Source organism: Lactuca saligna, chromosome 9 (assembly GCF_052625555.1).
Source record: "Lactuca saligna cultivar CGN05327 chromosome 9, ASM5262555v1, whole genome shotgun sequence".
In the NCBI taxonomy this organism is placed as follows: domain Eukaryota; kingdom Viridiplantae; phylum Streptophyta; class Magnoliopsida; order Asterales; family Asteraceae; genus Lactuca; species Lactuca saligna.
Window position 1 is genome coordinate 131,509,742 of NC_136425.1, and position 13,532 is coordinate 131,523,273.

Genomic DNA, 13,532 nt, shown 5'->3' on the forward strand with positions numbered 1-13,532 from the left:
AGTTAAGTAAAAAGTTACCTGTGAAGCCTTTTCCCGCTTGCTTTTTGATCCATGAAATTTTTGCTTCTTGACCAACATTTTCTTCTATTAAGTTCTGTTTGGATAGTAAAGAAACACAAGAATAAATGAAGCGATTTTTTGTGACATGTTTATAAATCAACAAAAAAATATATTTTCTTACTCACCATAACAGGTACGTTTAGAAGAGGTTGTATGCTCGAAGAAACAATATTTGCAGCCTATATATATATATATGAAATAAGATCTTTGATTAAAACTCGAGCCCACTCTTTAATAATAATAAATTTAATAACATTATAAGAAACCAAGTGATATTAATTATTACCTGATAATTTATTGCCTTTTTTGCAAGGTCGTGAGGTAGCAAAGGGTGATTAGGGTACTTCTCTTCGAGGTACTGTATCATAGGAAGAATAAACATGAAGTAAATAAAAAAAGAAAAAGAAAAAAGTTCTTCCTAAAAAAAATAATGAAAATCTTGAAAATAAGTAAAAACGGGTTTCATAAATAAGAATCTGAAGTTACTAACCAATATAATTGCAAGAGAATCAGCAAGCACTATATCACCATCCTTGAGAGCAGGCACGTATCCAATAGGATTAATCTTTAAAAACTCTACACTTACAAATAGCAAAACGCTATCACTAATTTGTTTATTATAGTATCCTATTTTCATTTCTTTCTACTATAATATAGTTTAAAAAATCTACCAAGCTATAGCAATATGATTGAAACACGAAACAATTTTCATAGCTATAACTGTGTAGATTTTTTAAAGTATAATCTCTAAATAAGAGAAAAAAAATGGAAGTACAATGGTGTAAGAGAATGAAAAGAGTGTAGGACAATATAATACGATAATAAAATAAGTATGTCGCTATTTTTTGGCACTTAAAAAAAATATCAAATGAAAGAATTAGAAAAATACTTTGATTAATTTGTTGATTATACACAATACATGTTTTCCTTTTTAAATCCAAATTTTGATAATCCGTACTTGACACTTTGATATGCCAACATAGCATGAATATTATTGATATTTACTCTATCTCTTTTTTTATCATATGAAAAAATAAAAATATTTTGTTTGATTTACTATAAAAACTTTAGTAATTGGTTGACAGGTCAGAGTTAAATAAGACGTTCAAATTTTCATTTACATTAACCCTTCCACTTATATAATAGTTTCCAGTTTTGTCCCTTGTTTTTTTGAGTTTTGTTTTATATATTCTTATTAGTTTCAATATCTTAATTTATTATTAGAGATATATAACAAAAGATATGTATTAGGAAACTATGTCTAACATGCTGATTTAGATTACGAGTCTTGAATTGAAAGAAATAAGTTCGTTACCAGGACTCTGCTGCTCATTTTTTAACAGATTAATGGCCTTGTATTCATAATCAAGTCCTGTAGGCAACCCACAATCACAAATAATCAAATTAATTATCTGAAATTCAAATTATATCCAAATTCAAAGATTCATAATCAGTGAAAAACGAGCAAATTAGCAAAACCTTTTAAGTTGAGGGCAATGCGAACACGGAAAGAGCAACTGCTCATGAAAAACGAGTAGAGTAGCAGCTTCTTTGGGGACTCTTCACCATTAGTAGTCTACACATCGATCAAAATGTGAATATGTTTGTTAGATGGAAAGAATGAAAGGGGAAGAGGGAGGGACGAACACCCACCATTTCGAACGGAAGCGTAAATGCCGATGGCCAATTCTATCACTAGCAAGCACGAAGATTCAGGAACCTTAGAAGACGACGATCGAAGAACGCAGATTTTGAACAAGGGAGAATTGCAGCGGAGGTTCGACGTTTCGTCAACGTGTTTTGTAAATGGCAGCAAAGTCAACATCATGTTTCTAGAAAGTTGATTGTTTGACTGGATTTCGTATTTTTGTATATGGATTAGGTAAAGACAGGTATGATTTTTTATCACTGCCGTGGAATTATAGAAAACTTAGTCCTTTTTTCCAAAGTGAATTCTCCATAAATTATTGTTATTATTTTTTTTAACGAAAAACTAACATGTTCTTAAACACAATTTATGTTTCTTAAGGAGACTTGAACCCATCATTCCTTACACATAAACCAAAGACCATTTGATGAATTCTCCATACATATTCTTATATTTTGGTCTTATAGTTAATTTAGTTTTTATATATTAATTTTGAATTAAGTCTTAATTATTGATTAGTTTATTTAAAACGGGGTAACTAATGGGTGACCTGGTATAAAACCGGTAAAATGTTTATGTGGCACACCACATGTGGGATATTAGGTAAATAAATGAGGGTTTTTACCCTTCCATTCTTACGATTGGTGAAACACGAGAGAAAGAAGCAATGGTTTGAGGTTTAACAGAGAGAAATGAATAAAGTATAGTGTTCATGAATGTGAAATTGGAGGAAAGTAACTAGTAACTACAATTTTGAAGAATACGAAAAGGAAATGCTAGTCATTGAGCTGATAGATATGGAATTGGAAGACAATTTCAAGGCACAAGGTAAAGGTAAAGAGAGATGCAAAAATGATTTCTTCAACTTTTCTTTTGATTATGAAGACAATGAAGTCGATGTCGATGAAGAAAATGACGCTTCTGATGAAGATGAAGATGGATTTGGGTCATAAGAGGAAATCGATGATACGACAGGAATCAATATCCTTGATTTGGGAGATGTGGGTGGTGTAAATTTGTCCATTCATAATCCATCGGTCAAGTGGAATAAGAGACAAAATTGAAAAATTGTTCATGTGTTTGTCAAAATTATGTGGTTTTGGTCCAAAAAAGTTTGATGGTGCAGCAACGATCCAATTTTAGATACCTTGTGTGGTTTTGGTCCCTATGATTATCATTTCTTGTGGTTTTGGTCCATACCCTACCTAAAATAATGATTATGCCCTTAACTAATTCTCTGTATAATTTCTTTTAATTGATTTCTTATTTTTTTAACTAAAAAAACAAAAAAAACCCACCCAACGCCTCTCTCTCTCTCTCTCATTCTCTCTCTCTCTCTCTCTCTCATGTTGGTAAATACCCACCACTGACCTTCAAACCACAATCGACTTTCAACCCACCACCTCCAACATCGTCGGCTACCACCACCTCAAACACTTCAATTAACCGTCGCAACCACATCTCATCCATAAAAATCCTCACCTTCGGCTGGCCTCTGAGTCTTTCTTGGCAAGATAAAGTTAAGGGGATCATTGATCTTGGTATTTTGTTGTTTCCTAGATCCCCAATTAATCCAACTCAGTTATTCACCAAATCATTCGGAGATGATTTATATATATATCAATTCCAGGTTCTTCTTCTTCTTCTTTCTTTCACTATGTTTATATAGAGATGTATTTTGTAAAGTTTAGTAAACTAATACACGATTTAGGAAGAGCAAATAGGGCTTTTACAAAATACGATTGGTTGACTGTAATCAATAAGTTTTTGTTCATCAACCATAGTGATGTACTCGTAGTACCTCCTGGAATTGAGATTATCGGTCACTTGGAAAACCCTTCATTTCCTCCATGGAGTAGTGAAGATAAGCTTCAAATGTATGTGTGTGATTCTCTCATACACCATCTTGGATGGTTGCCTTCAACAAGATCGGGAAGCAAAGTCCTATGAGAACAAGAACAAACCAGATTTGCATTAGCAAAACTCGATATTCCTTTTAGTGAAATTAATACTCTGAAATCGATGAAACTAGAAAAAATGATGATGTTCATGTGAAGTTTTGAGATTACCGATAAACAAAAGATGATGGCACCGATATCTTTGTTTTTCAGATATCAATGTTACCACTGCCACCGTTGGAATAGCCTTAACTCTAGCGTCGATTTGAAAAACTCCTTTGATTAATAACCCTGGAACCAGGAAGCATCCGATGATTTCTAGGTGGAGATGGAGGTGGATGCAGGTGGTGGTGGCACTTGGAAAACTTCTAGTGCATGTGAGAACCGAGAGGTTTTTGTTACTGATCACCATTAGGAGAGAGAGTAGGAAAATAGATGTAATAGCTTAGTATTGTAATATTTGATTTTTAAGGTAATAAGAATCAAATGAGCCATTACATTTATTTGTTAAACACGTCAATTACGCTAAAAAATTAGTGTCCAAAAAGTTGTATCGTTTTCTAAGCAGGTTAACATACTTGGATAGTACTCGTTTGTAACTCCCGTAGATCCAGGCTAGTCAATTACAGACGTTAAGCGTCAAAAATTACTTTTTGATGGAAGATTATTTTGAAGGAATAATCTTAATTAAGTTATAGTATATGTTACAAGGTTTCCGTGCATATAAAGAACGCCGAAATCCGAGTTATAACGAAGAAGTTATGACCCGTCGAAGTTTCGCGATGGAACCGGCACGATGTTGAATGGCGTAAAAAGTGAATTTACGTTAGAGTGATATGTAGCCTTAGCAATCTAAACAAAAGTCGTAGAGTTCGTTAAACCATGAGCGTGCATAAAAAGAACGTCCAAATCTGACTTCGTATGAGGAAGTTATGATTTTTCTAAGTTTCGACTTAGCGGTTTGTAGCCCGAATACTCGATTTGAGATCGAGCGGTTTTTTGCTGAAACAATATAAATGAGAATCTAAGATCTCATTAATTATAGTAAAACTATAAAAAGGTAGGCGAAAACGGACGTCGGATGAAGAAGTTATGAATTTATAACGGAATTTTCCCGTCCCGGCCTACTAAAAATAAATAATAAAAATAAATTAAAAATTAGCTGACGGAGTCTAAACGCAAGTTGTAGATCGTGGTCTCACCTACGTGGGGATATAAAGAACGTCGAAAACGGAGTTCGTATGACGAAGATATGAATTTTTGAAGTTTATTAAATATTTTCGATATTTTATTTATATATAAATTCCGATATTATCCGAAGGGGGGGGGGGGGGGGGGGAGTCAGCGATCTTATCGCCGTTACGCCCAACGTAATTTAGAATTACGCCCAGCGTAATTCGTGTTCCAGCCCCCTATAAAAGGGTGTCGAGGGCAACCGACTTCTTTGCTCATTTCTTCCCGTTTTCTCGCGTTTTTGCATCGTTTTTCGTGCAAGAATTATCCCGAAGCCCCGATATCATTCCCGAGCCCCGAAGCAAGTCCCGAGGCCCCGAAGATCCCGAGAAGTGCAATTCCCGAGCCGAAGCTCTATCCGCGAGAAGTCCGGTTTTTGTGAAGATCTTCCAGATCTACCGAAGAATACTACTTCTACAAGTCGTAGTGCTGTCCGATCATCTTCTAATCAAGTGAGTGTGTGGTTACTTTCTTCTAACGCATAATTATCAAGTATTTAATATAAAATATGTGTTATGTGTATATTTTGTTGTTATATGCGTGAATGTATATTCACTTTCTTCTATCTCCTAGATCCGATTTATTCTCTATGAAATACGTGTTATGTAGGTATGCCTCATCTGTTATGTGGAATAGGTATTGAATGAGAATGCTATACAGGTTTTAAACTATGTATAAAAATATATATTTATATCTACAAATATGTTGGGTAGAACATGGGTAGATGAGATAGTTGGTGTGTGATAAAAGGATGAGTTGGATAATGAGATCAAGAGGCTAGTTTTAGATCCGGGAGTATGGATTAGACCAAGAGGTAAATTTTAGATCCGGGAGTATGGATCAGGTAAAGAGATAAAACTTGTTATTAGTCCGGGAGTATGGATTAAGACTAAGTTAATTGTCCCTAGTCCGGGAGTATGGATTAGGTACAGTTATTGATCCGGGAGTATGGATCAGATCAGGATTAAGGTATAGTTAATTGTCCCTAGTCCGGGAGTATGGATTGGGCACAGTTATTGATCCGGGAGTATGGATCATATCAGGTTAAGGTATAGTTAATTGTCCTTATTCCTGTAGTATGGATTGGGTACAATTATTGATCCGGGAGTATGGATCAGATCAGGATGTTAGTTTTAGATCCGTGGGTATGGATCAGGGGAAAAGGTTAGTTTTAGATCCGTGAGTATGGATTAGGTGAAAAGGTTAGTTTTAGATCCGTGAGTATGGATCGGGTGAAGATAATAGTTTTAGATCCGTGAGTAGGGATCGGGTAAAGAGGAAAATTTTAGATACGAGAGTTTAGATCGTGTCGTTGTGAGGATCGATGGGGTGGGATAAGAGTTGCCTTTATATGGTGAAATTGTAAAAGTTTGAATGTTCTATATTTATAAATATATGATATAACATTGTGGGATGAAAACCCTATATGCTCACCAGGCTCCCAAGCCTGACCCACTCAGTTTTCTTTGTATCACAGGTATTAATACGTAGACATATTTCGCAGAGAGATTTAAAGGAGATATAAATCAATTGTGTAATTAAATGTAAGTTCTGTTTATGCTTATATGTCTGTATCGGAACATGACATCCCGAGGTTTTATTATTAAATGAAAATACATTCTCTTTGAGAAATGTTTTGATAAGTTATTATCTTATCTTGTTTTGGGAACAAATTTCGCAACCATTTTCTTTAAAAGATTACTCTGATTTTATAAAACAAAGCATAAACAAATCGGTCTTTTCTAGCCGTAAAAATGGGGATGTCACAGTTGGTATCAGAGCATTAGTTTAAGCGAACTAGGAATTTGTAGGAAATTTCTAGACTTAAACTTAGAATGCTAAGTAATGATTGTGAGAATTGTGTCTAAAATATGTTAAGTAGTACACCTAAATTGACACAAGCACTAGTTTATTTTAGGAATGATGCCTAAAATGCTTTTATGTGCTAAATGTTTTGTGTGATAGCTATATTGGTGCTATTATTTGTTCGGATCTGTGGTTTGTTGCCGACCGGATCTGGAAACCTTATGTGTTTAAGATTCTAAACGTATGACTACGATATTAGAACTAGCATGTAAACGTTTCAGAGTGATAAGGAGATTTATACGTTTATCGTAATTAAAGCTTTCTTATCTTAAAATTCCCGCCTGGCACACCGAACGTCAGCTTGGATGTACAAGAGGTCATGGTGAAGACTCGTAGAGAAATTGAGTAAATAAAGGAAATGAAGAAGGCTTATGATAGTGGATGACACCTATCAGAAGATATCGTAAGAGTGATATCTTGCCTTTAGTGTATGTCGTATGAAATAAAAGTACGTTTAGAGGAGTACGGTACGTCTAAAGTACACCTTCGATTGGCACGATGATGGAACGATTGGTGAAATTCTTGAAGTTGTCTAATCGTCTGATATTTTCATCACTAATCGAGTTGAAGTAGAGTTGATGATTGAAGATTGAGCAATGAAGAAGTCCTAGTAGAGTCTAGGGAAATTGTTTATGATTACTTGGATACATTCGTATGTGTTAAACTGTTTTATGATTTTCTTGTATGGTGACTTGGTCGACTGCGGGACAATACTTGGGACGAGTATAAGTAGGTGTGAAAGGTGGTAGATGCATATACTACCGGAAGCACAAGACTCGCACTTGGATCAGGGAAAGTCACAAGGTTACCAAGAAGCTAGTAATTGATTCCACTTTATTCTGGTATGTCATTACCATTGTTTCGGTAATGACTAGTAATATGGTTCTTGTTTCGAACCTAGTGTTAATATTTAAATTTGAGTTCGACTACGAGGAGTATGTTAAGTGGTCTAGAGGACCAAGTTAGATGTAACATCTGACTTAAGTCAGAAGGTTGAAGTTAATGCGATTGATAGTGTCGCGCTCGTTGTTAAAAGAAGTTTGCAGGTAGAAATGCTACATGCTGAAATGTGATTATATCGCATTAGAATATGAAGAAAGGTATATTCTATTCTGGAAATTAACTTTATAAAAAATCGAGTCTAAGCGTCGCATCGTGCGATGAGAGGTCAATAGAGCACAACCCATCGGTTTGTTACATTAGATAAATGAAAGTAATTATCCTGAGAAGAATAAGGAGTCCACAATAAGGACTTATTTGGTAACTTGAAGGTTACGATTGAAAGTACAACATAGTACAATAAGCAGATGCAAGATTAGGCATCTTCTGTGATCAAGAAAGCCATAGAGTTAAATACTCTTTCGAGGAAACATAGAAGTTACGGTTATTACCTAGGATGAATAAATAACGTGTGGAGTCATTATGCAAGTCCTATTTCATTGATGATTCCGGGACGTAATCATCCTAAGGGGGAGATAATTGTAACGCCTGTAGATTCGGGCTAGTCAATTAGAGACATTAAGCGTCAAAAATGAATTTTTGATGGAAGATTATTTTGAAGGAATAATCTTAATTAAGTTATAGTATATGTTACAAGGTTTCCGTGCATATAAAGAACCCCGAAATCCGAGTTATAACGAAGAAGTTATGACTCGTCGAAGTTTCGCGACGGAACCGGCACGAAGCTGAATGACGTAAAAAGTGAATTTACGTTAGAGTGATATGTAGCCTTAGCAATCTAAACGAAAGTCGTAGAGTTCGTTAAACCATGAGCGTGCATAAAAAGAACGTCCAAATCTGACTTCGTATGAGGAAGTTATGATTTTTCTAAGTTTCGACTTAGCGGTATGTAGCCCGAATACTCGATTTGAGATCGAACAGTTTTTTGCTGAAACAATATAAATGAGAATCAAAGATCTCATTAATTATAGTAAAACTATAAAAAGGTAGGCGAAAACGGACGTCGGATGAAGAAGTTATGAATTTTTAACGGAATTTTCCTGTCCCGGCGTACTAAAAATAAATAATAAAAATAAATTCAAAATTAGCCGATGGAGTCTAAACGCAAGTTGTAGATCGTGGTCTCACCTACGTGGGGATATAAAGAACGTCGAAAACGGAGTTCGTATGACGAAGATATGAATTTTTGAAGTTTATTAAATATTTTCGATATTTTATTTATATATAAATTCCGATATTATCCGAAGGGGGGGGGGGGGGGGGGGAGTCAGCGATCTTATCGCCGTTACGCCCAACGTAATTTAGAATTACGCCCAGCGTAATTCGTGTTCCAGCCCCCTATAAAAGGGTGTCGAGGGCAACCGACTTCTTTGCTCATTTCTTCCCGTTTTCTCGCGTTTTTGCATCGTTTTTCGTGCAAGAATTATCCCGAAGCCCCGATATCATTCCCGAGCCCCGAAGCAAGTCCTGAGGCCCCGAAGATCCCGAGAAGTGCAATTCCCGAGCCGAAGCTCTATCCGCGAGAAGTCCGGTTTTTGTGAAGATCTTCCAGATCTACCGAAGAATACTACTTCTACAAGTCGTAGTGCTGTCCGATCATCTTCTAATCAAGTGAGTGTGTGGTTACTTTCTTCTAACGCATAATTATCAAGTATTTAATATAAAATATGTGTTATGTGTATATTTTGTTGTTATATGCGTGAATGTATATTCACTTTCTTCTATCTCCTAGATCCGATTTATTCTCTATGAAATACGTGTTATGTAGGTATGCCTCATCTGTTATGTGGAATAGGTATTGAATGAGAATGCTATACAGGTTTTAAACTATGTATAAAAATATATATTTATATCTACAAATATGTTGGGTAGAACATGGGTAGATGAGATAGTTGGTGTGTGATAAAAGGATGAGTTGGATAATGAGATCAAGAGGCTAGTTTTAGATCCGGGAGTATGGATTAGACCAAGAGGTAAATTTTAGATCCGGGAGTATGGATCAGGTAAAGAGATAAAACTTGTTATTAGTCCGGGAGTATGGATTAAGACTAAGTTAATTGTCCTTAGTCCGGGAGTATGGATTAGGTACAGTTATTGATCCGGGAGTATGGATCAGATCAGGATTAAGGTATAGTTAATTGTCCGTAGTCCGGGAGTATGGATTGGGCACAATTATTGATCCGGAAGTATGGATCATATCAGGTTAAGGTATAGTTAATTGTCCTTATTCCGGGAGTATGGATTGGGTACAATTATTGATCCGGGAGTATGGATCAGATCAGGATGTTAGTTTTAGATCCGTGGGTATGGATCAGGGGAAAAGGTTAGTTTTAGATCCGTGAGTATGGATGAGGTGAAAAGGTTAGTTTTAGATCCGGGAGTATGGATCGGGTGAAGATAATAGTTTTAGATCCGTGAGTAGGGATCGGGTAAAGAGGAAAATTTTAGATACGAGAGTTTAGATCGTGTCGTTGTGAGGATCGATGGGGGTGGGATAAGAGTTGCCTTTATATGGTGAAATTGTACAAGTTTGAATGTTCTATATTTATAAATATATGATATAACATTGTGGGATGAAAACCCTATATGCTCACCAGGCTCCCAAGCTTGACCCACTCAGTTTTCTTTGTATCACAGGTATTAATACGAAGACATATTTCACATAGAGATTTAAAGGAGATATAAATCAATTATGTAATTAAATGTAAGTTCTGTTTATGTTTATATGTCTGTATCGGAACATGACATCCCAAGGTTTTATTATTAAATGAAAATACATTCTTTTTGAGAAATGTTTTGATAAGTTATTATCTTATCTTGTTTTGGGAACAAATTCCGCAACCATTTTCTTTAAAAGATTACTCTAATTTTATAAAACAAAGCATAAACAAATCGGTCTTTTCTGGCCGTAAAAATGAGGATGTCACATCGTTAACGTGATATCAAGGATATACGATTCGTAAAAATCTGACTACAAAGGAAAGAGTTATGGATTTTATAAAAAATAGAAATCAACTGCGTAGTTAAAACTAATTATGTCAAAATGGTACATAGAGATTGTTTGAGTTTTGACTAAAGTGCAAAAAGGAATTTCGTAGTACTCCTCAAGATATAAACTTTAGGAAAAAGTTTGCCAAAGCTGGGGTTCGTATGAGAGAGATATGACTTTTGTAAAATCATTTAGTTTTACCCATGTTAGGCATGAAAATGAAAGTCAAAACTAGCCAAAACAACCTACAAGAGAGTTGAGTACCTATTAAGATCATCACATCGATATAGAGATGTACCATCCGAGTCGCCAGGTATGGGTTAATGATTCAATCTATTTTAATTCAAGTAAAAAGGTGGTGGAGGAATCGTGAGTACATTGGGCGTACTCAAGTCAGGGGCCCTAATTTTTAGGGTTTGCACCCTATTTAAAGAACTTATGTCCCTCAAGTCCTTTACCCTCTCAGCCTCCACTCCCCTTTTAGTATCAATGTCGAACCCTAGCATTCTTGAATGCATCTTTGAGCTTACCTTGGGTACTTTGGTGTTCTTTGGTGGTTTTGAAGAAGAAGAAGGTTTGGGAAGAAGCAAAGGAGAAGAAGGAGCTTGTAGATCCAGAGGTTGTGCACCCTTTCTAGCGTATTGAAAGTATAAAGTTTTAACCTTGATCATTACAAGTTAGGATCTAGGTTTAGGGTAGAATATGGCATCTTTTGGTCCCATAGCTTGGTTTCTTGGAGTCTGAGCAACTCCAGGCCATTTGAGTTGTCCTTTTGGACTCTTGGAAGTGTTTTGATTCATAAAAATCAGATCTTGGTGGTTAAGACTTAACCATGGAACTGTTAGTAGCCATACAAGTGAGTTAATGGACTTAATTCATGGTTTGAGCCCCATCCATGCATGCAAAAGTATAAAGTTTGCAACTTTATGAATGAAGACATTATTTTGAGCTTGGATCTAAGTTTTAAACATAAATGCTGAATAGATTAAGACATGGGAATGAGAATGGGCTGACTGGCTAGTATGCTGGCTCGAGTACGCTGCGCATACTGGGTTAGTGTCCCAACTCTGAATGGTCATCAACATACTTTAGGCATGCGATCCATGTACGCCGCACATACCCAGTCTGTGGGCTTAGATAATTTTTGGGTTCATTTAGTGTTGGGCTTTTGGATTTGTTTAGGTTGGGCCTCAGGCCACCTGTTGTAATAGGACATTTTTGGGCCTAATGCCATGTTAGGTGTTCTTGGGTCATATTGGGCCTTAGAGGACTTATAGTTGGGTTTGGATGCCCTTTTGGACTTTGTATGGATTTAGGCCTTGAAGGGAGGGAGGCACATTGAGGCAAGAATAAAGAAGCCCCTTTTGTCTTAAGTCAAGAAGTAGGGGTGGGACCTTTGAGTTAAAGTGTGGCCTAATTTCTAATTAGGGTTTTATGCTTGTGCATTAGGAAGTGGTTTCACGAGTCATCCGCCGAGTGCAATTTGATATCTTCAATCTAAGGTGAGTCTTCCTTCAAAGTATCTATGGGTCGAAGGCACCAATGCCGACCCACTAGTTTATGATATAATGTGATGATTGTCTTTGTGACAATTGTCAGTTATGCATGTATTTGCTTGATGACTATGTGATTCCTATTATGATATTATGTGATAGTAGTAGGGGTGAAATAGACTCTCTATCCGGTTGAACTAGACCGAAGGGGATTGCAAGCACCCATGTATTATTGATAGTATCCGATTGAAATAGACCGAACAGGCAGGCAAGCACCTGTATATGCTTAACGGTATCTGGTTGAAATAGACTAAAGGGGTAGACAAGCACCTAGATATGTTTGACAATATATTTTTTTGTATATGGTATTTTCGGAGAACTCACCAAGCTTTGTGCTTATAGTTTTCAGTTTCCATTTTAGGTAGTTCCAGTTCGAAAGGGAAGGGCCCGGCCTGATCGGATCACATCACCCTATGATTTCTGTATTTAGAGATTTTGGGAATTTTTACTCTGATAACATGTTACTATGATACTCTTTTGACTATTTTGATATTAGTGCTTTATGATTGAATGAAATTAAAAGCAAAAATTTTATTCGTATTTCTAGGATGTTACAAGTATGTATTAACAGAGCCTTGGTTTGAGGGATTCAGGCATACTTTCGGGTGTGCTTGGACTCAAATAGAGGGTTTGGTTGGTTTTTCATAAAAATAAACATTTTAATCTAAGAATTTTTAATAAAAGACAAGGGTTGTGATGCGTGCAATTAGCCAAACTCAAGTAAGTCTTCCCGAAATACCCATACAGGTTATATGTTTTATGTTATGATATGAGAATTACATGCTAGATTAGGGGATAAGGATCTACTCAGAATTGCATGATAGAATGCAAGGATAGATGCTTTTATGTGCCTATATGTATGAGCTTTTAGATTTGCATGCTAGTATCATATCAGTTATTTGTTAGAATGGCATGTATAGGATATGTTTTGAGTTGAATTGCCAGATGCTCGAATGTTGCATGCATTGTGCTTTAGGAAATTTGTGGGTACTAGCTAATTAGTGGATGAATGCATTATGTTACATATTATTATGATTGGATATTTTAGAAGAATAGGTTTGACTCTATTGTGCAACTCTTGTTTGAGTCCAAATGTTGTAGTGTGGGAGCTATCATTCAAAGAATTATCTAGTACTAGTAGTATGTAATAATGTTCATGCAGTAGTTAGGTAATATTTGTAGAAGTTCCTTCTACAACTGATATCAGAGAAGGGTGAGGAAGGGAGTCTTAGGGAGTCCTTATAAGATGCTTGGGTGCATAGGACACATTATAGTTTTAGGAATGTATCAGTTAGGGAGAGTGACTTGGAGGAGTCGGGGTAGTC

The 13,532-nt window shown here is 36.0% G+C and overlaps 1 protein-coding gene across 2 annotated transcripts in view; it reads right to left on the reverse strand.

Moving 5' to 3' along the window:
- Window positions 1-13,532, reverse strand: part of LOC145015471 (glutathione S-transferase zeta class-like) — a 59,372-nt gene that overhangs the window by 983 nt on the left and 44,857 nt on the right. Inside the window, exons 1-7 of one of the 2 annotated variants that reach the window (XM_078973948.1) lie at window positions 1,714-1,808; window positions 1,540-1,636; window positions 1,376-1,432; window positions 551-636; window positions 347-418; window positions 186-239; window positions 19-94 (exon numbers count right to left, since the gene is read on the reverse strand). In XM_078973948.1, the coding sequence (XP_078830074.1) occupies window positions 19-94; window positions 186-239; window positions 347-418; window positions 551-636; window positions 1,376-1,432; window positions 1,540-1,636; window positions 1,714-1,716 (445 nt within the window). In that variant the 5' untranslated portion in view covers window positions 1,717-1,808. Of the gene's footprint in view, window positions 1-18; window positions 95-185; window positions 240-346; window positions 419-550; window positions 637-1,375; window positions 1,433-1,539; window positions 1,637-1,713; window positions 1,809-13,532 lie in introns of those variants that run through there. The other variant, XM_078973947.1, reaches the window with a different exon arrangement.